General features: G+C 47.8%; 10 protein-coding genes across 10 annotated transcripts; 3 read left to right on the forward strand and 7 right to left on the reverse strand.

The window, feature by feature from the left end:
• Window positions 1–273: 273 nt before the first annotated feature.
• Window positions 274–785, reverse strand: GLAREA_09256 (uncharacterized protein; the record flags this gene model as incomplete). Its single annotated transcript, XM_008078217.1, has 3 exons — window positions 274–552; window positions 620–697; window positions 750–785. 3 exons carry the CDS (start codon window positions 783–785, stop codon window positions 274–276), a joined length of 393 nt encoding a protein of 130 aa, XP_008076408.1.
• An 880-nt stretch (window positions 786–1,665) lies between these two features.
• On the reverse strand, window positions 1,666–3,748 carry GLAREA_09257 (Ankyrin repeat-containing protein; the record flags this gene model as incomplete). Its single annotated transcript, XM_008078218.1, has 3 exons — window positions 1,666–3,314; window positions 3,362–3,649; window positions 3,697–3,748. 3 exons carry the CDS (start codon window positions 3,746–3,748, stop codon window positions 1,666–1,668), a joined length of 1,989 nt encoding a protein of 662 aa, XP_008076409.1.
• Window positions 3,749–4,229: 481 nt separating this feature from the next.
• Window positions 4,230–5,736, reverse strand: GLAREA_09258 (Acyl-CoA dehydrogenase NM; the record flags this gene model as incomplete). The annotated part of the gene is made up of 5 exons (XM_008078219.1): window positions 4,230–4,363; window positions 4,413–4,645; window positions 4,693–5,119; window positions 5,167–5,585; window positions 5,636–5,736. 5 exons carry the CDS (start codon window positions 5,734–5,736, stop codon window positions 4,230–4,232), a joined length of 1,314 nt encoding a protein of 437 aa, XP_008076410.1.
• A 771-nt stretch (window positions 5,737–6,507) lies between these two features.
• On the reverse strand, window positions 6,508–8,082 carry GLAREA_09259 (MFS general substrate transporter; the record flags this gene model as incomplete). The annotated part of the gene is made up of 2 exons (XM_008078220.1): window positions 6,508–7,630; window positions 7,679–8,082. The coding sequence occupies 2 exons, from the start codon at window positions 8,080–8,082 to the stop codon at window positions 6,508–6,510; spliced, it is 1,527 nt and encodes a 508-aa protein (XP_008076411.1).
• Window positions 8,083–8,840: 758 nt separating this feature from the next.
• GLAREA_09260 (Nucleic acid-binding protein) lies at window positions 8,841–9,303 on the forward strand (the record flags this gene model as incomplete). Its single annotated transcript, XM_008078221.1, has 2 exons — window positions 8,841–9,151; window positions 9,204–9,303. 2 exons carry the CDS (start codon window positions 8,841–8,843, stop codon window positions 9,301–9,303), a joined length of 411 nt encoding a protein of 136 aa, XP_008076412.1.
• Window positions 9,304–9,327: 24 nt separating this feature from the next.
• GLAREA_09261 (uncharacterized protein) lies at window positions 9,328–10,733 on the reverse strand (the record flags this gene model as incomplete). Its single annotated transcript, XM_008078222.1, has 3 exons — window positions 9,328–10,227; window positions 10,278–10,522; window positions 10,577–10,733. The coding sequence occupies 3 exons, from the start codon at window positions 10,731–10,733 to the stop codon at window positions 9,328–9,330; spliced, it is 1,302 nt and encodes a 433-aa protein (XP_008076413.1).
• A 183-nt stretch (window positions 10,734–10,916) lies between these two features.
• Window positions 10,917–11,384, forward strand: GLAREA_09262 (uncharacterized protein; the record flags this gene model as incomplete). The annotated part of the gene is made up of 1 exon (XM_008078223.1): window positions 10,917–11,384. One exon carries the CDS (start codon window positions 10,917–10,919, stop codon window positions 11,382–11,384), a length of 468 nt encoding a protein of 155 aa, XP_008076414.1.
• Window positions 11,385–11,657: 273 nt separating this feature from the next.
• On the reverse strand, window positions 11,658–12,594 carry GLAREA_09263 (HAD-like protein; the record flags this gene model as incomplete). The annotated part of the gene is made up of 3 exons (XM_008078224.1): window positions 11,658–11,830; window positions 11,879–12,027; window positions 12,116–12,594. The coding sequence occupies 3 exons, from the start codon at window positions 12,592–12,594 to the stop codon at window positions 11,658–11,660; spliced, it is 801 nt and encodes a 266-aa protein (XP_008076415.1).
• Window positions 12,595–13,019: 425 nt separating this feature from the next.
• On the forward strand, window positions 13,020–14,321 carry GLAREA_09264 (uncharacterized protein; the record flags this gene model as incomplete). The annotated part of the gene is made up of 1 exon (XM_008078225.1): window positions 13,020–14,321. One exon carries the CDS (start codon window positions 13,020–13,022, stop codon window positions 14,319–14,321), a length of 1,302 nt encoding a protein of 433 aa, XP_008076416.1.
• Window positions 14,322–14,485: 164 nt separating this feature from the next.
• GLAREA_09265 ((Trans)glycosidase) lies at window positions 14,486–17,926 on the reverse strand (the record flags this gene model as incomplete). Its single annotated transcript, XM_008078226.1, has 8 exons — window positions 14,486–15,761; window positions 15,810–16,280; window positions 16,337–16,579; window positions 16,649–16,658; window positions 16,710–16,812; window positions 16,869–17,101; window positions 17,157–17,739; window positions 17,813–17,926. 8 exons carry the CDS (start codon window positions 17,924–17,926, stop codon window positions 14,486–14,488), a joined length of 3,033 nt encoding a protein of 1,010 aa, XP_008076417.1.
• Between the last annotated feature and the right edge of the window lie 364 nt (window positions 17,927–18,290).

Genomic DNA, 18,290 nt, shown 5'->3' on the forward strand with positions numbered 1-18,290 from the left:
TCAAGACCTGAGCGCTCTCAACCTCTCACCCAACCCATCCTCCTCAACCGCACTCGGCCCACTCGTAACCGGCGCAGCTTTCACCGCCGCCGCACCCTCCATCTCCTGATTAAGCTCTACACCCGCCTCATCCGCGACCTGGTTCATCAGACGATCGACGTCTTCCTGTGGTGTACCGACCGCCGTCGCCGAGGTCGTCGCATTCTCGTAATATCCAGTCGCGACGTCCAGGTCTTCGAATTGCGTTTCGAAGCGGTCCATTACTGCGGAGATCTAGAAATATAGATGAGCACTGATTATGGTGGGATGGTGAGGGGTGACGGGAATGGGATGTACTTTTTCTAAATCCATAGCCTTCATAGCCTGATCCATCCCCCTAACCACATTCGTCATACTCCCCGTAACCTGTCTCATCGTGACCGCCGTCTGCACTCTACTCGCCACGGCATCGATTCTACTCCCCAGTCTCAGCAGGTTCAACCGTTCATTCTGTTTCCGGATCGCGTTTTGCGCGTAGATCTTTGCGATGTCGCTGTGGCCTTGTTGGATCGCCTAGAGAAACCATGTCAGTCAGAAAGAGTTGGGGGTATAGGGAATGGGGAGGGGGGGGGGAGCGCACCTTTTTCAATTTATCCTTCTCCGTCTTCTCGTCTTTCGACGCTTTGGCTGCTTGTCGGTTTAGCTGTTTCGCTGTGAACTATGCGGCATGTCAGTACGACCCCGCGCGATAAGGCGGATGATAGATATACCTTGAGGTTGAAAAGGGCTTTCTCGAGACCCGACATGTTTGCGATGTCGACTGGTATGTGATATGTAGGGTTCGATTTTGTGAGGTTCTAGGAGGTTACGTGTGGGTTGACGGAAGATAGGTAGTGTAATGTAGTGTAGCCTTGTGAGTGTTCCAGAACCGGGGAAGTGACGTCGGCCGGAGGAATTGCCGATCGGGCCGATGGGTGGTGTACAGGGATAATGTACCCCTCCATTGAGATGTATAGATCACATTCACTTATTTCTGTATGTAGAAATTATTTGTATAAGTCTTCTTATTCCCTATAATCTCATTTATCGTTTATCACCCATCATCTACAACATCTATAATGCCTCCCAAAACCCCCCTAAACGTCCAGTCATTCCCCCGTCCTCCCCTCCTCGAACGTACCTCTCGACACCTCCTCATAAAATGGCACGGCCAGACAATAGCAGAGACAAAAGAAGCCTTTTGGGTCCTAGAAACCTATCATCCCCCAAGTAGATATAGAAATCTCCCATTTCCCCATTCATCACACCTAACAAAAAAACCACTAGCATACTACCTCCCCCCCTCCTCCCTCCTCACCCCCCTCAAGACCACGCAAAAATCCACATTCTGCGAATGGAAAGGCTGGGCAACATACTACACCATCCAATCACCCGACAAATCCGAAACAGTACCCAACCGAATTTGGTCCTACGAATCTCCAACCCCAGGATTCACGCCCTTGAAAGGCTACCTCTCATTCTACGCCGGACCCTGGGAATGCTACGTCGACGGCGAAGAAGTGAAAGCGCAACCGGGGGATTTCTACGGTGGATGGGTGACGAGCGAACTAACGGGGTTGATCAAGGGGAGTAAAGAGACGAGACATTTATGAATTAGTATAGTTTAAATTTGGATAGCTATTAGAGTTAAGAACCACCAGCCAACTTCTTCATCCTCTCCTCTGCAGCTCTGGCTCGCCGCTCTCGATCAAGTTTCATCCTCATCTCGGGAGTTAAACCACGTGCCTCTTCTTCTCGTTTCTGCTGAGCGGTCTTCGCTACTTCGCCGAGAACCTTCTGTCTTCCTCGTCCTGCTGCTTTACCTAACCCGTTACTGTCTGAAACTTGAGGACCTTCGGTCTTGAGTCTTTCCAATTCGGCTTTCCGTCGTTCTGATTCAATCTTTGATTCTTCTGCCTTCTGCTCCTTGTCTCGTGATTCCGCTTCTGCACGAGATATTGGTGCTGGGATTTTGGCTTCGTCCCATAACCAGGCGGATTCGCCCAAGTCGTGACGAGCAACCCGGAAAGCATCACGAGTTTGTCGGTCTCCTGCAATCTCAAAAGCTGTTTTACCTTCGTTGTTTTTGATTGTAGGATCAGCACCAGCCTTGGCCAGCAGCCCGGTGATTAACGGTGTCGAGTTCAGAGAAGAAGCTAAATGAAGTGGAGTAGGTGCGTGATAGTTCTGCTGTGTATCTGGTGGCGAAAATCGAAAATCCGGTGATAGTTCATTCGATTTCAGGTACGATAATAAGGCGGGAAGCTTAGACCGCCGTATAAGTGCTTGTATCTGTGTTGTGTGAAGTAATGCCGTTTCTTCCTCTTCCGATCGTTTAGGAGCAGCTGGAGCTACAGGTTTGGCAGCTTTCGCAACCTGCTTCGCTTCCGCTGCTTGTTTCGTGGCCAAGATAGCTGCTTCATCAACTTCCAGGACCTTCACACGAGTAAGCTCCACATAAGCCCGTAACAGTTCATTCTGTGTTGCTCGTCTCGTATTAAAAGGAATCGCCCGCACTCTCGGATCATTCTGATGCAGAACTTGATCCTCATACGGCCCAAAAAGCGTCCGTCTATTTGTAGTTCCAGTAGCTCTCACAAACAACAGTTCAGAAGTGTCGATCATCCCTTTCCAGTCCAGAAGTAGCTGCCGAACCTCATCGATAAGAGCCTGCTCGTTGTATCGTCGAATACCAGCACCCGCCGAATGAGCAGCACCTTTCGCAGAGTCATTCGCCGATTGCGAACCTCCCTGTTTCCGCCGTGTTGTATATCTATGGAAAGTCTTATGTGCAATGACCGTAGCCTCCTTCACCAATGGACCAGCCGAGGCGTGCTTCGTTTGCTTGGGAGTTAACGCGACTACCATCGCCGCGAAATGTCCACCCCCAATCATACACATAAATATATGAGGTTCCTTATATGCTTCCGGTAGGGGAACGCCTTTTGCATCTAAAGGTATCTTTACCTGCGCTTTCTGTGGTTTTGGCTTTAACTGCTTCTGTTGTATTATATCCAAAATAGCCCCTTCATTCTCCTGTTCCGTAGTCGAAAATATCGCTCGATATATTCCTAGATATGTGTTGGGAGGTAATATAGGATTCGTGAACCAGTAAACAGGCGCTTTTCCAGGCCCTCTCTTTCGTTTCCTCGAGAAAGTATCGTCCGCCTCCTCGGTTCCCGTAGTCGATATCGCAGCCTGCTTCTTCAACAGCGCGCTCAAGGTGGTTTCTTTCCGGCCCGCCTCCTCTTCCTCAGAATCCGTCGAATCCTCACCCGATAGACTCTCGTCAAGATCTACACCCTATCAGTCAAAATCCGCAAACCGTGATCGTAAAGCATACCCCCAACTAACTTCTCAAACTCATTCTCCGTGACAGGTTTCGCGCCTCGCAATCGTTGCTTCAAATTATAACCGTGCAAATCCGATCGCACATGCCGTCGCTGGTCATCTAAGTTATAGAACATAACACCGCACAGCGAACATGATTTCGACCCATCCGAACTTTCTGCCCTCGATTCTGGGCGCGAATCTGTAGTACTGTCCGTTTCCGAGGCGTCTTCTTGTGCAGCTGGCCCGTCGCCTTCTTTTCGAACCAAGTTTGTGAGGATATCTTTGGGGAGATCATAAACTGATCTCATGAGCCAGTGCAACAAAATCTCAGCAACGAAGACCTACCATAAAGAGGTCTGCGTGTTATTTCCTCCTTGCGCTTCTCCATCATCTCCATGGCGTTCAAATGCGAGTGTAGATATGAAAATGGTTGTTGCGCAAGATTAATTTTAGGCTTATATTTGAGAGGACAAGGAAGAACTGAGTTGAAATGCGATTCAATTGAAGATATGTATCAAGTGAGTGAAGGGCAATATTTCTCTCTAGTGGTGACTCTTTGCCGTCATAAGCAAGCTATGCCCCACTACTAGCCGCATGCTGAAGTTATCTTATCCGGTTCGGAATATATTTAGTCCTGCAAATCTTTCGTCATAAACAAGGATACAAATCTTATTTATTTACTGTTGTACAATAATATATGGGTCGACAAGTATCTCAAAATGGAATGTTTTTCACTTCTCAGAACTTTCGCTCTTTTTCAAGCTTTTTCAAGATATAGCATCCGCGAAGGCCCCAAAATTCAAGTATTGTATGAAAGTATTCTTGATTTATTTCATTTGAATTCATTCACTCATTCATCGCACCACTTCCTAATAGGCCTATGATACATACTGCGCTTTCAACAATTTAGCAATAGTAGTCAACTGGATATTGCTCGTTCCCTCATAAATCGCTCCAATCTTGCTATCCCTCCACATCTTCTCAGCAATACCTTCACGTACGAATCCCATCCCTATTCACATTAGCACCGCTTGATACGATTTCGAAGAACATCGACTTACCTCCCATCCACTCAATAGCAAGCCCACTCACTCTCCCAGCAACTTGTGACGAGTAAAGCTTCGCCATCGCAGCATCTCTCACAAAGTCCTCGCCAGCTTCCTTCTTACGAGCTGCGTTGTATACTAAAGCTCGCGCGGCGGCAATTTCAGTATACGACTGAGCGATCTGGTGTTGCATTCCCTGGAAGTCACCGACTAGCTGTCCGAATTGCTTTCGGTCATTCCACACATACCTGATTTCGGTTAGCAAGTACCTCACTTAGTTTGGGGAGGAACTTACTTTGCAGCATTCTCAAAAGCTCCCAATGCTAACCCAGTCATCTGAGCAGCAATACCAATACGTCCCTCATTCAATAACGAGATGGCGTATTTGTAACCCTGTCCCTCTTCACCCAAGAGATTGCTGTGAGGAATCTCAACATCATCGAAATTGAGCACACATGTGCTACTAGCCTTGATACCGAGCTTCTTCTCCTTTTTAGCTATAGAAAATCCCTTCATTCCCTTTTCAACAATAAAGGCACTGATACCCTTATAACCCTTGCTGTGATCTAGGTTTGCGAATACAATGAAGAAATCCGCCTCCATTGAATTCGTAATCCACATTTTACTACCAGTAATCTTGTAGCTTGAATCGGATTTGACAGCCTTTGTCGCAAGAGCAAAAGCGTCGGATCCAGAAATAGGCTCGGACAGACAGAATGAACCTAACAAATCAGCACCTTTCAAACCACTACTTTTCGACCTAGCTTACCAACTGTATTCGTCGCCAACTTAGGTAACCACTTCTTCTTCAACTCAGTACTAGCATACTTCAAAATCGCCGTATTAACCAATGTATTATGCACATCCACCATAACGCTAACACTGGGATCAACCCTCGCCAGCTCCTCAATGCCCACAATAGCAGCCGTGAAGTTCATGCCCGCGCCTCCGTACTGCTCGGGGATCTCAATGCCCATCAGCCCTTGCTCGAACAACTGCTCTACGATAGCGGGGTCCATTGACTCTTTCTCGTCCATCTCGCGGACTTTCGGTAGGATCACTTCGTTGGCGAATTTGGATACGGATTCGGCCATCATGGTTTCGATCTCGGACATGTGTGTTATGGGGGTGGGTATAATGTCGACGTCGTCGTCTCGCCGCCGGGCGGTGGCGGATAATGGTCTTGCACTGGATTTTGTTAATGATTATAATTGAGGATGTACTAGTATCATACTTACTGCTGGTATACTCTAGAAGCTCGAGCCGGTCGTAGAGCTGGCCTTGCTGTACATGTTGCTCTTTGTGCTATGGGGCGTAAGGCCTTCACAATCGACGCCATTCTGGGTGTGTGAGTGCAACTGAAAGGGTTCGAAGATGGAGGGCAATGAGGGCTCAGAAGATATTGTTGATTCACAAATTAAAGAAGCAGTTGAATTGCAAGATCGTGAAGAATTTGGGAAAGATGTACAATGCAAGTAGGGTCTTGACTCGTGAAGACATTCCCCAGATTTAGGGAGCGGCTGGCAGCGGGTTTGGCGGGTTTCCCGAGCGCCTCGGCTATTTCACGACCTGAATCTCCAGCGCTCCGGTCCGGGGGGTGAAATGTAACTGATCGTGAGCTGCATGGTTTGAGGGTTATTAATTATTTATATATATATTAACATGGCGAGTGTAGAATCCCTCTATGAACAGAACAAAGTGCTTATGTAGAGATGAGTTGTGCTATAACTTCTGTTTGCAGCTCGTAGGCACTTTCATAGTTGCTGAACCCAGAATCGAGCATCACATGCAAGCGCAGGTCACATATTTGGATCTAGTCCTATCTCTTTGAACAGACGTACATGATTTATGAATTCGACCTCCCATAAGTATAAGCCTATTAAACGCTCCAAATTTTCGATATAAATTTCCAAATTACAAACTGGTATAGAACGCCCATGTCCTAACGTCAAACAGCGACGCCATGGTATCATCCGCAATGCTCCCAAGCCATGTCCCAACGTGTAAACGCCATAGCACCTCCTCAAACCACATTCAAAAATCACCAAGATGGCGTGAAATTAAGTATTAAAGTTTCCTCCCCACATAGCTTCCACACACTACAGAGTTTCTACTCAGTACGCTTCCTTGGGTTTGGCAAGCAGAACCAGCAGATCAGCATGATCCCAAAAAGCCCGATAGCAATAGGATGCAAAACAAAAGTACCGGCAGCCTGTGCCAAAATACCAGTCGTGAAGGGAGCTACTGCACCACCCGAACTCCCAAAAGCACTAATGACGCTCAAACTGCTGACTTGATCTTTACGGTTGATCGCTCTGGAGAATATGACTGTCGCGCAAGGATAGACCGGTCCAAGCAGGAGTCCAACAATTGACACAGCTACAGCATTTCCGATCACGTTTGGAACGAGCCATACCAAAAGTTGAAAAGCGGCAGCCCCAACGACAACGCCATAGACGAAGACCTTTTCTCCAATTTTGTGGGCGGGGTGGGAGAGCAAAAAGCGTCCGAGAGTGATTCCAGCCCAGAAACCAGCAGTGACATATCCAACAGATGCAGGATCACCATTCCGGAAGGTGATGAGGAAAGAGATAACCCAACCGGAAATAGAGACTTCTGCTCCTTGATAAGCAAAAATGAATAGGGATCCTAGGATAACTGTCTTGGATTTCAGTGCATTTCCCATGCTAGTGAACATGCCGGTCTTTTGTGCTGGTTGTGCGTTTTGAGTACGAGAAGTGGTTTGTTCGAGAGTAGTCAAAAGGGTATGGCCAGATTCTTCCTCATAGTGCCAGAAAGACCATCCTGCAAAGGCGAGATTGAAGAGAGTGACGCCGAGTGTAATAAGATAAAACCGACTCCACATCAAGTGACCGGTTGCTACCATGCCAGTTGCCATGAGCGGACCGATGGTACCTCCTATACCATATGACCCATGCATGGAGCCCAGCATTTTCGTGCTGTTGTGAAGATTGGCGGCAAAGACGTTAGATATGGCTAGATTGATCGCCATACCCACCCCGAGAAAGAAGAACGAGGCAACGACAACAGGGAAAGGTGGCGTGCAAACGATAGGTATATAGCCAGTAGCCATTAAGGATTGTGCAATCATGAGTGTCTTCGCTCGGCCAAAGCGTGCTCGAATGGCATCGACAAAGAAGGCAGCTGAAATGAAACCAACAGCGTTTGTAACGAAGATCAAAGACACAATTGCATAACCGATGTTATAGTGTCTGTTCATAGTTAGTATCGTGAAAATGGTAAAAAGTGTTTAAACTCACGTTTCTAAGTACGGAATGAGGGCACCGGGAGCCGAGTCGTTCAAGCCATTGCCAAAATTCATCAAACACACTGCCAATAGTCGAAACCGATTCATGGGTGGATTTGAGAAGCTCTGCATAGCTTCCACTTCGTGAACAGGAGATACAGGTCTACTTTCAATGTCGAATGGTGTTCGAGGGGTCTGATATCCCGTAGGCGTCGAGGTGCCCGATTTTGATGGGCCATTAAGCCTTTCTCCCCACTGAATAGTATCCAACTCAATTTCACTCGGCGTATGAGGCATAGAGTGGTAAATCCTGGGAAGTGCTTTCTGAGGCGCGACAGGAATCACATGTTCTGATGTCTTGCCATTGCTGGTGGAAGAATCCACCTCAATGAAGGCACCAAAAGCATGAGAAGTCATCTTGCTAAGAAACGGGGGATGAGATGTAAATTAGCAAAGCGCAGAAATTGGAGTTTATGGTCAACTTGAAAAATCAAAAGCCCAAGACTCTTGCCACCGAGGTTGAGAATTCAAAAAAGATATAATAGATGTTGAATGGTGGGGGTTGATCATGCAGTAAGACTCGGAAGAAGTTTAAAAATGGTCTCCTCCGACTAGCAAATAACGATGCATTTTAAATAAAGAGGGAACCAGCCAGAAGCCGCAGAAACATCATAATAATGGATCGTTGAAGGGACCAGTGTGGAGACTCGCCCACATAAATTTTGGCGTCATAATTCGAGATGCTGGAAACGGGAGGGTAGAGAAGCGTGATTGGGGCGAAAAGGTACCTCGGAAACCGTTCTCACACTGGACTCGTAACTGTTCGAGCAGCTGCAAGAAGGCAGACCCATACAGTCACCGATTTGGAATTTTAGTTGAGAATTTGCTGAAAAATCTCACACCTTTTCCAGCACTTCAGGTTGAACTTTTTGGCTCGGGTAGGTTCCGAGCTCCACCTCGGAAAACCTTCCCTGGACCCCACGGCTAAACCCCAGAAACGAACCCCTCCAAATTTGAAAAATTTCCACAATTCGATTTGGAGTGGTACAGCAAACACTTCAGCCTTGTCGCATTCCAGACTCGAACCCAAGCACTCCGTTTTTGAAGTCACAAGTAGCTCTCATTGAGGAACTAAGTCTCGATAACATCAAATCCAAGACGTACGATTCATCGTCATGGGCCGACCGAAGCGCAATGTCACTGCAGCAGCGGAAGAGACATCTACACCTCCATCAGCCTTGACTGCTACCCAATCAATAGCTCGTGTTGTCAAAGCGGAAGGGAACAGCCTCTACACGTGCACCCTTCCCGAGGGCAAGACTCTACTACTTGAGCTTGAGTCGCGATTCCGCAACACAATATGGATCAAGCGTGGAGGATATGTGCTGGTGGACACCAAAGACGCCGCAACCAGACAGAATAAAATCGATGGCGAGATCATAAATGTTGTACGCGACGAGCACGTCTGGCGCAAAGAGTCTTACTGGTAAGAACAGGACCAATTGCATGCACAACAAACTGACCATGATCGGCTCCAGGCCCAAGGAATTCCCCAAGTCTTCTGCATATGCAGCCGATTCCGACGAGGAGGAATCTACGGTTGGCAAAATGCCCCCATCTGATTCTGAGGATGAGTAGGTATGGTCTGGAATAAGCTATACTTCAGGTCCTGGATTTCATCACGGCACCTTCGCCCTTGGGATTAACAAAGTCCTTGCGAGTACCGACCCATACGCTGACTACGGTCATGAACAATACACCCACCACAACCATCGAGCTGGCGTTAGTACTGGGATAGACATTCCAGGCCCACTCTTGGGCAGCCCATATAGAATATTGAAGGACTGGATGTAATCCGCTGCGCCAGAGAAGGAAAGGAGTTGCCAATACAACATATGCATAGAACTGGTAGTGTAAGGATCTGGCGAATAGCATGCCTATGGCATTGGCTGTCAAGATTGTCGTTAGGATATATTTCGGCGATAAACGAATTGATACAGCATGCTGCATGTTTCCGAGCGGCTCCTCCAATTTTATTGCCTTGGAGACCATATCCGTAATTGATCTTTCAGCAGGTTTCAACCATCTCGTGGTGATAAATAGCAGGAGCGCGCTCACATGGCCGATGAGTAATGCGGTAGAGAATTCTCTGCTCAAGAACGTCTCTTCGCCCACAAACCTCCAATTGACAGTCCATTTGAATAAGAATTGTCGCGAGAATTCGAACGCACGCTGGAGATAACCGCTCGCATTTGTTGTTAAGAAAGGAAAAGCGAGGATGATTTGTACCTGTCCCATAAGCCAAGCTTGCTTGAGACTTGCTTGAACACCTCGATTCAAGAACAAGGCGACCCCAATTGCTGGCAGAGCAAGAAGAACCGACATCTTTATCCCCAATGCCCAACTGTATGCCAAACTCCCTAGAGTCCATAACTTTCGTTGAAAAGCGTAAATAGCAACCCATAAAAAGAACACCGCGAAGCAATCGTTGAATAATCGGAGCACAAATATGCTATGCAGACGTTTCGACAGGACGAGCATGGGAAGTATATACGTAGGAGCCTGTATCAAAACCATCAGCAGCTTTCCCTCCATCCAAAATTCGCAGTTACCTTCGCCCTCCTATAACAAGCCATCACAACCGCAATTGTCGCCAGATACAACACCCCAAATATCCTCTGCGCAGTCATGATATCCCTTCCTTTATCCGTGACATGGTATAAGATCCAATAAATATACACATGCGCGGCTGGATACACTAATGGTCCTGTTCCGCCTTTGATCACTGTATAGTCTCGTTCGCCGTCGACGTACTGTTGGATCTGCTCCATGTAGGCTTTCCAGTCGATTTCTGTGTCTGCCAATCCATTAGCTCAAGATTGAAAATAGTGATTGGGAGTTTTGGACCTACAGGATACTTTGTAAATAATAGCACTTGTCAACAGCGCATCGAAGAGCAATAGCAGCGGACTCGCATATTTCGACAACGGATGATTCCCCAATGCAAAATCTTTCAATTGCCTATACGCCAAAACGAATCTCGACTTTTCTGCTTCTGCGGGCGCCATAACTGCGGTTTTGGGGCTGCAAAGGTGTGGAAGGGGAAAAGTTGGGTGTTGTAACTGTACACGAAGCTCTTAAGTTTTGGGAGACGCGAGGCCGGGATTGGACCGGGGTGCTTGAGCTTGAGCTTCTACAACACAAATACGGGTCCGCAATTGCATATTCGAATTGAACGGCAAATACACAAGATGTTTTCTCTACGCCCACTTCTTGCTAGAAACACAGCAGCAAAACTCTGTACTCGCTGCCTCTCTACCATTCGCCCAATCCCCAGACCTACCATCCTCCCCTCACATACCCTCACCCGCTCAACCCCCCCAAACCTCTTACCCTCTCTCTCCCGCAACCTCCCCTCCCACCGCACATACGCATCCAAATCCACAGCCGACACGCTCATCGACGAAATAACAGACCAATACGCCACCGCACGCGACGAATTCGAGATCGCCACGGAGGAAACAGAGAAGCAGACGACGTATGGGCAGGCGGATCGGGACGCGGCGCGCGCGGAGCTGGATAAGCTGAAGGGGATGTATGAGGACGCGCTGAGGACGGAGGATGGGGAGGAGATTAAAAGGAGGGTTGGGGGACGGATTCGCGAGTTGGAGGGCGCGGTTAGGGCGTTGGAGGAGAGTGTTGAACAGGGTGATCATTAGGTGGGAGCTGGGGAGAGGAGGGGAGGGGAGGGATTAGATGTGAGGGGACTATATGTGTGGAAGAGAATTGTATACTTCGCGGTTGTACGATGAAGGGGTGTATGCTGTATATATGGGTATGGGTTGGGTGTATGATATATTCGGAGCTCGACATGAAGATACAATACAAGCGAGCAATGCTCTAATTCAAACTAGTGCTTTTCATTCTATGAAACACAATCTATGTGTAAAGTCTATATGCTGACAGTCTATAGTAAAACCTCCTCCTCTAGCCTATGCCATCTCCATGACCGGGTTTCTTTTCTTGAAATCCGCGTGTCCTTCGGCAGCGACGGTCTTTACATCTGTCTTGCCATCATGGATTGCTTTGACAGTCTGTAGAATTGTGGAGAAGTCTGAGAACTCAGTGAAAGGGACGTTTCCTTTTACGCAGTATGTAACGAGATCTAGTAACAGTCAGTGTATATACTCTGTCTGGATTATTTCGTACTTACCCATATTCTTCTTTGCAAATAACAGGTCTGTTTCCTTTGCTGCAGAGAGATCTGACACTCCGTCTCCAGCATAGAACATCACTGGTTTCTCGCCTTCTGGCAGCTCTTTATAAGGTCTGATTTCGAGGGACTTGTCGTGTCCGAAGTGACTTTAGGAGAATGTCAGCTCAGTATGATCTGCCAATTCCCACTACAAATTCCAAAGACCAGCTCCTTCATAGCATTTCTAAGACGCACCTATCATCGTGGAACACTATTTGCCATCCGCCCTCCTCGTTGATGTTCTTTCCGTCCCGTGAAGCAACATTATTACTAACAATCTGAATATCCTCTGCTTCCGGGCCAACGAGTTTCAGCAGTAAAGCACGAATAATTGGCACCATTCCACTACTGAGAACGACTACTGGGACATTGTTCGCCCTACACCACGTATAAAACTCCTTGAAAGCGGGATCAAGCTGAATGTTCTCCAGTAACGTCTTGATACACTGATCGTAAGGAGTTTTAACACTGTCCATCATTTCCTGGAAGGAATCTCTGAAAGACATTCGATTGTAAAGAACATCGGCGTTGCCCTTCTTTCGAAGAGTTTGACCGTAGCCAAGGTTGTCGGTAAGGAAATCATTTGAATCACGGAGGGTGATGGTGCCGTCGAAGTCGGAGAAGAAGATGAATTTTGGGTTCGTTCTCATTGCGGGAAGAGTAGAGGTAGTCATATTGGAGGATATGTATATATATCTATGGAACGCTTTTAGAATAATAGCTTCAAGAGTTGAGTAATAGCCGGTTCTACACAAGAGGTAGAGCTTGGAGGAATTTGCTTTAAGGCTGTTTTCTAGTGGGGGTGTTACATACTTGAAGGAATAATAGGGAACGGCCAAATTAGGAGAAGCAACAAAATCTATAAAATCTACAATCTGCGCAAAAGAAGAAGTAACTGATAACTCTAGGGAATCTCTCACAAATGAACGACGGATGGCTTGCAGATGGTGGGGGTGGGGATGAAAATGCCAACCCCACTACTCAAAAGCGGTGAGAAGCGGGAACGGGCCATGTCCAAGCCATCATTGGGAGCTTCAATCTGGAACCCTCAAAAAGTTCAGTAAAGTCTCATCGATTCTAACCTTCGAGGTCCACGGCGATGCAACCACTTGCTCGTTCTGTCCCAAGGCTTTTGTTTAAATCAATTGGGAACACCTCAGCTTCCCGGTCCATTCATTTATCGAAACGTCCTTCTTTTAGTCCGTCAATCTGTCTACAATGTAGAATTAAGACGCAGAAACGGTACTTTGCCGAACCACCCAAATCTACAACAACATCAGATACCCCCGCAAATCCATCACAAGCTGTCCCTTCCGAGCCATCGAAAAACGCCGGAGATGTTCCTCCGTCAGAGCTCCCATCTGTGGATGAGGGACGCCGAAGCGCAGCCGCGAAGAGATTGTCACATTTAATGGACCATTTGCAAGGCAACATCTTCATAGCATCTCAGCGCATAAACGATTTAACGGGTTACTCTGGTATAGAGGCGCTTAAAGTTCAAATCACAGAACTAGAGAAACGGGTTCAGGATGCCCAAGAATTGGTACGCAACTCGCGAAATGCGTACAAAACCACAGTGGCAGACCGAGCCGCGACACAACGAGAAGTTACTGGTCTGCTAGCTCGCAAGGACACATGGAATCCGGCAGACTTGGAAAGATTTACGACATTGTACCGTATGGATCATAGTAATGAACAAGCAGTTCAGGATGCGGCAACAAAGTTGGCGGATGCGGAGAGGGAAGCAGAGCATGCTGCTAGTCGATTAAGTTCGAGTATTCTCAGTCGCTATCATGAAGAGCAGATTTGGAGCGACAAAATAAGGAGGATGAGTACGTGGGGAACTTGGGGATTGATGGGTGTCAATGTTTTGTTGTTCCTGGTATTTCAGTTCGGATTCGAGCCTTGGAGAAGGAAGAGGTTGGTCCGCGGGTTTGAAGAGAAGGTTCTTGAGGCATTGGAAAAAGAGAAGATTCTGGCACGCCATTTCAATACCGAAAATCCGGCGATTGCGAACGAAGAGGTAGTCAATGAGGCTGTGGCTTCTGCAATAGAGCCCGCTGTGGAAGAGGACCTTGCAAGTACAATCGGCAGCGAGCCAGCAGTGGAGACGTTGACATCCCCAATATCCGAAGAAACTTCCAACCTCGATGCAGAAGAAGCTGCTGCAATGGATGCTGCAGAAATACACAAACCGTTCGATTACCACCAGTTGAAAGATCCTGAAACGTGGAAAACCGCAGCGAATACCTGCAAAGAAGCAGCGGAAGACTTATTCAGCGAGCGTAAAATTTCGCTACCGAAGAAAGATGTAACAATAATTGCATTAGAAGGGGCGGCCACCGGAGCTGTCATAGTAGCTATCATCGCCACTCTCCTACGCCCTGCTATAGGACGGTAATCTGTATATATATAACGAGAATTGTACAACATTTAATGAACATTCAAACATAACTTCACTATTTACACTCTTTAAATATTTGCACTCTTTAAATATTTACACTCTTTAAATATTTACACTCTCTAATATTTACACTCTTCTCCATATCCTATTTCATTTAATCATCAATATGCCCCCTCCCTCTTCCTCCAATCCGGCTTCTCCACCATCCTCGGTTCCTTAAAACTACTCCAAACCGGCACGCCCGCCACCAACTCAAAACCACTCAACCTCGCACCCCCCTCCTGCTGCGCCCACACCTCAACACCCACCCAGTTCTCTCCCCGTGGATTTATAATCCCCTGCGGAACCGGGAATCTCGTCTGCGGACCGACGTTATTCACGTATTTCCCGTACTGATACCCGTTCACCCACAGCTGGGCGCGGTAATCGCTCACGCTGCCGTCGGCGTTAGTGGTGTTCCCGAAGGTGAAGGAGAGAGGGATGTCGTAGTTCCGGGGGAGGTCGAGGCGGAATGAGGATTGGTAGAATGCTACGCCGGGCTTTGTGGTGCCGGTTAGGGGGGAGAGGGAGGGCCAGGACCGAGATGGTGGGTAGGGTTGTGTGTAGCCTTGTCGTTCGGCGTAGAGACCGCCTTCGTTTAGGGGACCGCGGACTTTATCGATGTAGTTCTCGCCGCCGAGGTTTCCTGTTAACTTCCAGGTCACCGACGACGCGGCGTGACCAGAGAGACTGTATGCGAGGATTCCGCGTGGATGTTTCATTTCGTCGGGTCCGACGACCCAGTTCTCGTCGAGACCGTTGTTGTCGATGACCACCGTGAAGACGTAGTTCTTGCCGGCGATGAGATTCGGGAGTTTGTAGGTGGAATTGTAGTTTGTGGCTCTGTCGATGCCGGTCCAGGAACCGATGTAGGTGCTGTTTAGCCAGACGGAGGAGCCGAATGCGGAACCGCCTTGGGTTTGGATCGCGAGGGTGGACTCGTTGCCCGTGGCGGTGAAGTGGCCGCGGTAGAGGAGGACGCCGGTGTGGTAGCCGTAGTCGGAGGCGAAGAGGGAGGTTGGGGTGCGCAGGGCGTAGGTGTTGTTAGTGGAGGGGTGGTTTGCGACGGTCCAGAGGGAGTCATCGTAGGTTGGTTGGATCTCGGGGAGGTTGTCGAGATATTTCCATGACAAGGTGGAGAGGTCTGGGAGGTTGACTGTGGGTGCTGTGTATGGAAGTGTGCCGCTCCATTCTCCTGTTGTTGAGTCGACGGTGATGTCTACTTTCAGGGTGTTGAAGTGGAGGGATCGAACGTTCGATGGGGCACCGATGACCTTGATTGGGACGGTGGCGTTCAAATCACCGTCGATGTGGAGAGCAGGACCGTCGATGTAGACTTTTCGGACTAGATAGCCCGCCTGGACGATTACTGACGACATGTTTCCAATGTTAGAAGTGCTAAAGTAGTTAGTATTTTGAGATTCTACCGGTTCTGAGATAACTTACTATGTTCCCCATTCATCTGTTCTAGCAAAATCAGGCGTCCACATGTTGTACGCTGTATTGCGATCTAATGCATATACAAAGACGTTTCCAACTTGAATGACTTGTCGAGTGGCTGAGACTTTCCAGTTGAGAATAGTTGTACCATTGGTGCTCTTAGAAGTGACAGCACTTCCCTCGAGTTGTTTAGCGACGCTATTGCCCTTGATAGCCAACTCATGTTGCTCTCCTGGTCCGCCATACACTACCAAGACTGTCTTACTGTCGAACTTCTTCCAGGTGAAAATTTCAGCAGTGGAGTATAGAAGTGTGGTTCCGCCGAGGTCGTAGTCTGTGACGTGGAACTTGGAGTCTCTACCACTGAGAGTCAATGAGCCACCGAGTTGAGGTGCAACGATGACTCCTGAGCTGGTGTTGAGGCTCATCTTGTAAGTAGTAGAGGTGGTTTGCTGGTAGTCCGCATGCCTGACGACGCTGAAGAAATAAATTAGCATCAATCGTACACATCCCTTCGTAGGCCATAAACTTACTAGAAGTTGGTTGAGGTACCAATTCCAATCAATGGGGTGGTGTAGATGGCGGAGGAATCAGCATAAGTACCAGTGACTGCCTTTCCAACACTTGCTGTGAGGATAGCAGGGCTGACTTTGAGGAAGTTCGCCTCCAATTTGACTTCGCTGTATTTCTCTCGATAGATTTCACGATTTTCCGCAATGCTAGAGCCGTAATCGTAACTAGTATATCCTCCAGCGTGGCCGAGATTTCCCCAATTCCTGTGTACGTTAGCTTCCGGTTCTACTTAAGTAGCCAATAAGAAACCAAAGCCCTTAGAGGTCACTTACGTTCCACCAACTGCAACATGTTAGCTCAATGTCTAATCATAGTTAATGGAATACAACTTACAAATCATGTAGATGTTAAACAGCGTTGCCCCTGCAGCGAAGTTGTTTTTGTAAAATACACGTTCAAACTCCATGTTCAAGAGCACGGAACATTGGTCAAAACCCTAGTAGTATTTCGTTAGCGTCACGAAATCGGTAGACTCTCTTCGAGTTGACATACCAGTCCGCCCCACGGGTCAAAAGCTCCACCTTGGAACTCAACAAGCGAGAAGGGTGTGGAAGGACTCTGTGCTTCATGGGTAGCATGGTAATTTGTTGGGAGGCCCTTAGCTGGCCAAGTGTAAGGGTTGGCGCAATCGAATCCTAGCGGATATGCGTCGTGGCCATAGATGTCGACGTTGGCTTCCATAGTGCCGTTGGTTGTTGTCCCAGGCGCAAAGATACCCTTGGGTGCTACATAACATTAATACATTTTAATCAATCACATGAAGGGTACGAGTGTACATACAAGCATCGTTGCTAATGAAAGGCACCACAATACCAGCATCTCTAAGCTGCTTCTTGATGTAGGCAAAGTAATCAGGATCCGGAAAGCCTCCAGTCACTGGGCCGCTTGATCCAGTGTATTCATTCTCAGGCTGGACCAAAATTACAGGACCGCCATTGGTGATTTGAGCAGCAGCAATGGTTTTGCTAACATGTGCCATATAATTATCCGTAGCAGCTAAGAAGTCTGGGGCTCTCGTTCGGAGTTGTCCTTTAACACGTTGGACCCATCCTGGGAAACCACCACCACTGACTTCTGCGTTAATATATGGTCCTGGACGAGCTATGAGGTAAATGCCAGCTTCCTTTGCGGCATCGAAAAAGGGTTCCAACGCAAAGATACCCTCTGCGGTATAGACTCCAGGCTGGCCCTCCAAAAGAGCCCAATCAACGTAGAAGGATACGCAATTGAAACCAAGTGCCTTGATTTTTTGAAAAACATCGAGGTATAGATCGGGGACTGGTAGTCTGTAAGGGTGAAACTCGCCCGAGAATGTGAAGACACGTTCTCCGTGGATCATCAGCGAATGCTCATCGTAGGTGACCTAAATTGACATTAGATCTTCGTGATAGACGGATAGGAGGTAGTGAAAAATGGCAGGAATCCCAAATACTCACAATGTTTTGCAATCCATCACTATCTCGTTCAATGAACATTTGCTTGCCTCCGACGGCTAAAGAGAGAGTTCTAGCCACAAGGGCCAAACTTGTCAGAGCACTGAGGAGCTTCATTGTGTCGGCGTCCTTGATTCACTGATCCAGTTGAACTTGGAGAGAGAAATCGAAAACGACCGAAAGTGGAAGTGAAAGACTGGATATACTTATACGACATACTTACTGCTAGCTATAGCTACCTTACCTTGCTTGCATAGCACAAGAGGGGCAACTCAGAAATCTTTAAATCCGTCTGGCAATCGTTGCCCGGTTGAGCAGGTCCGTCAGGTACAGAATGCAGTCTGATATAATACGGTCTGCAAATGACAGCGGGGTAGAGCACGTCAAATATTGCAATTGACCAACCACAACAATGGCAGAGCAGACTCCACGATCGTAGCGCCACTCCCGTACCCCATACTTGGACAAATGCTTGTCAGGT

Source organism: Glarea lozoyensis (genome assembly GCF_000409485.1).
Source record: "Glarea lozoyensis ATCC 20868 chromosome Unknown GLAREA1, whole genome shotgun sequence".
NCBI classification, from domain to species: Eukaryota; Fungi; Ascomycota; class Leotiomycetes; order Helotiales; family Helotiaceae; genus Glarea; species Glarea lozoyensis.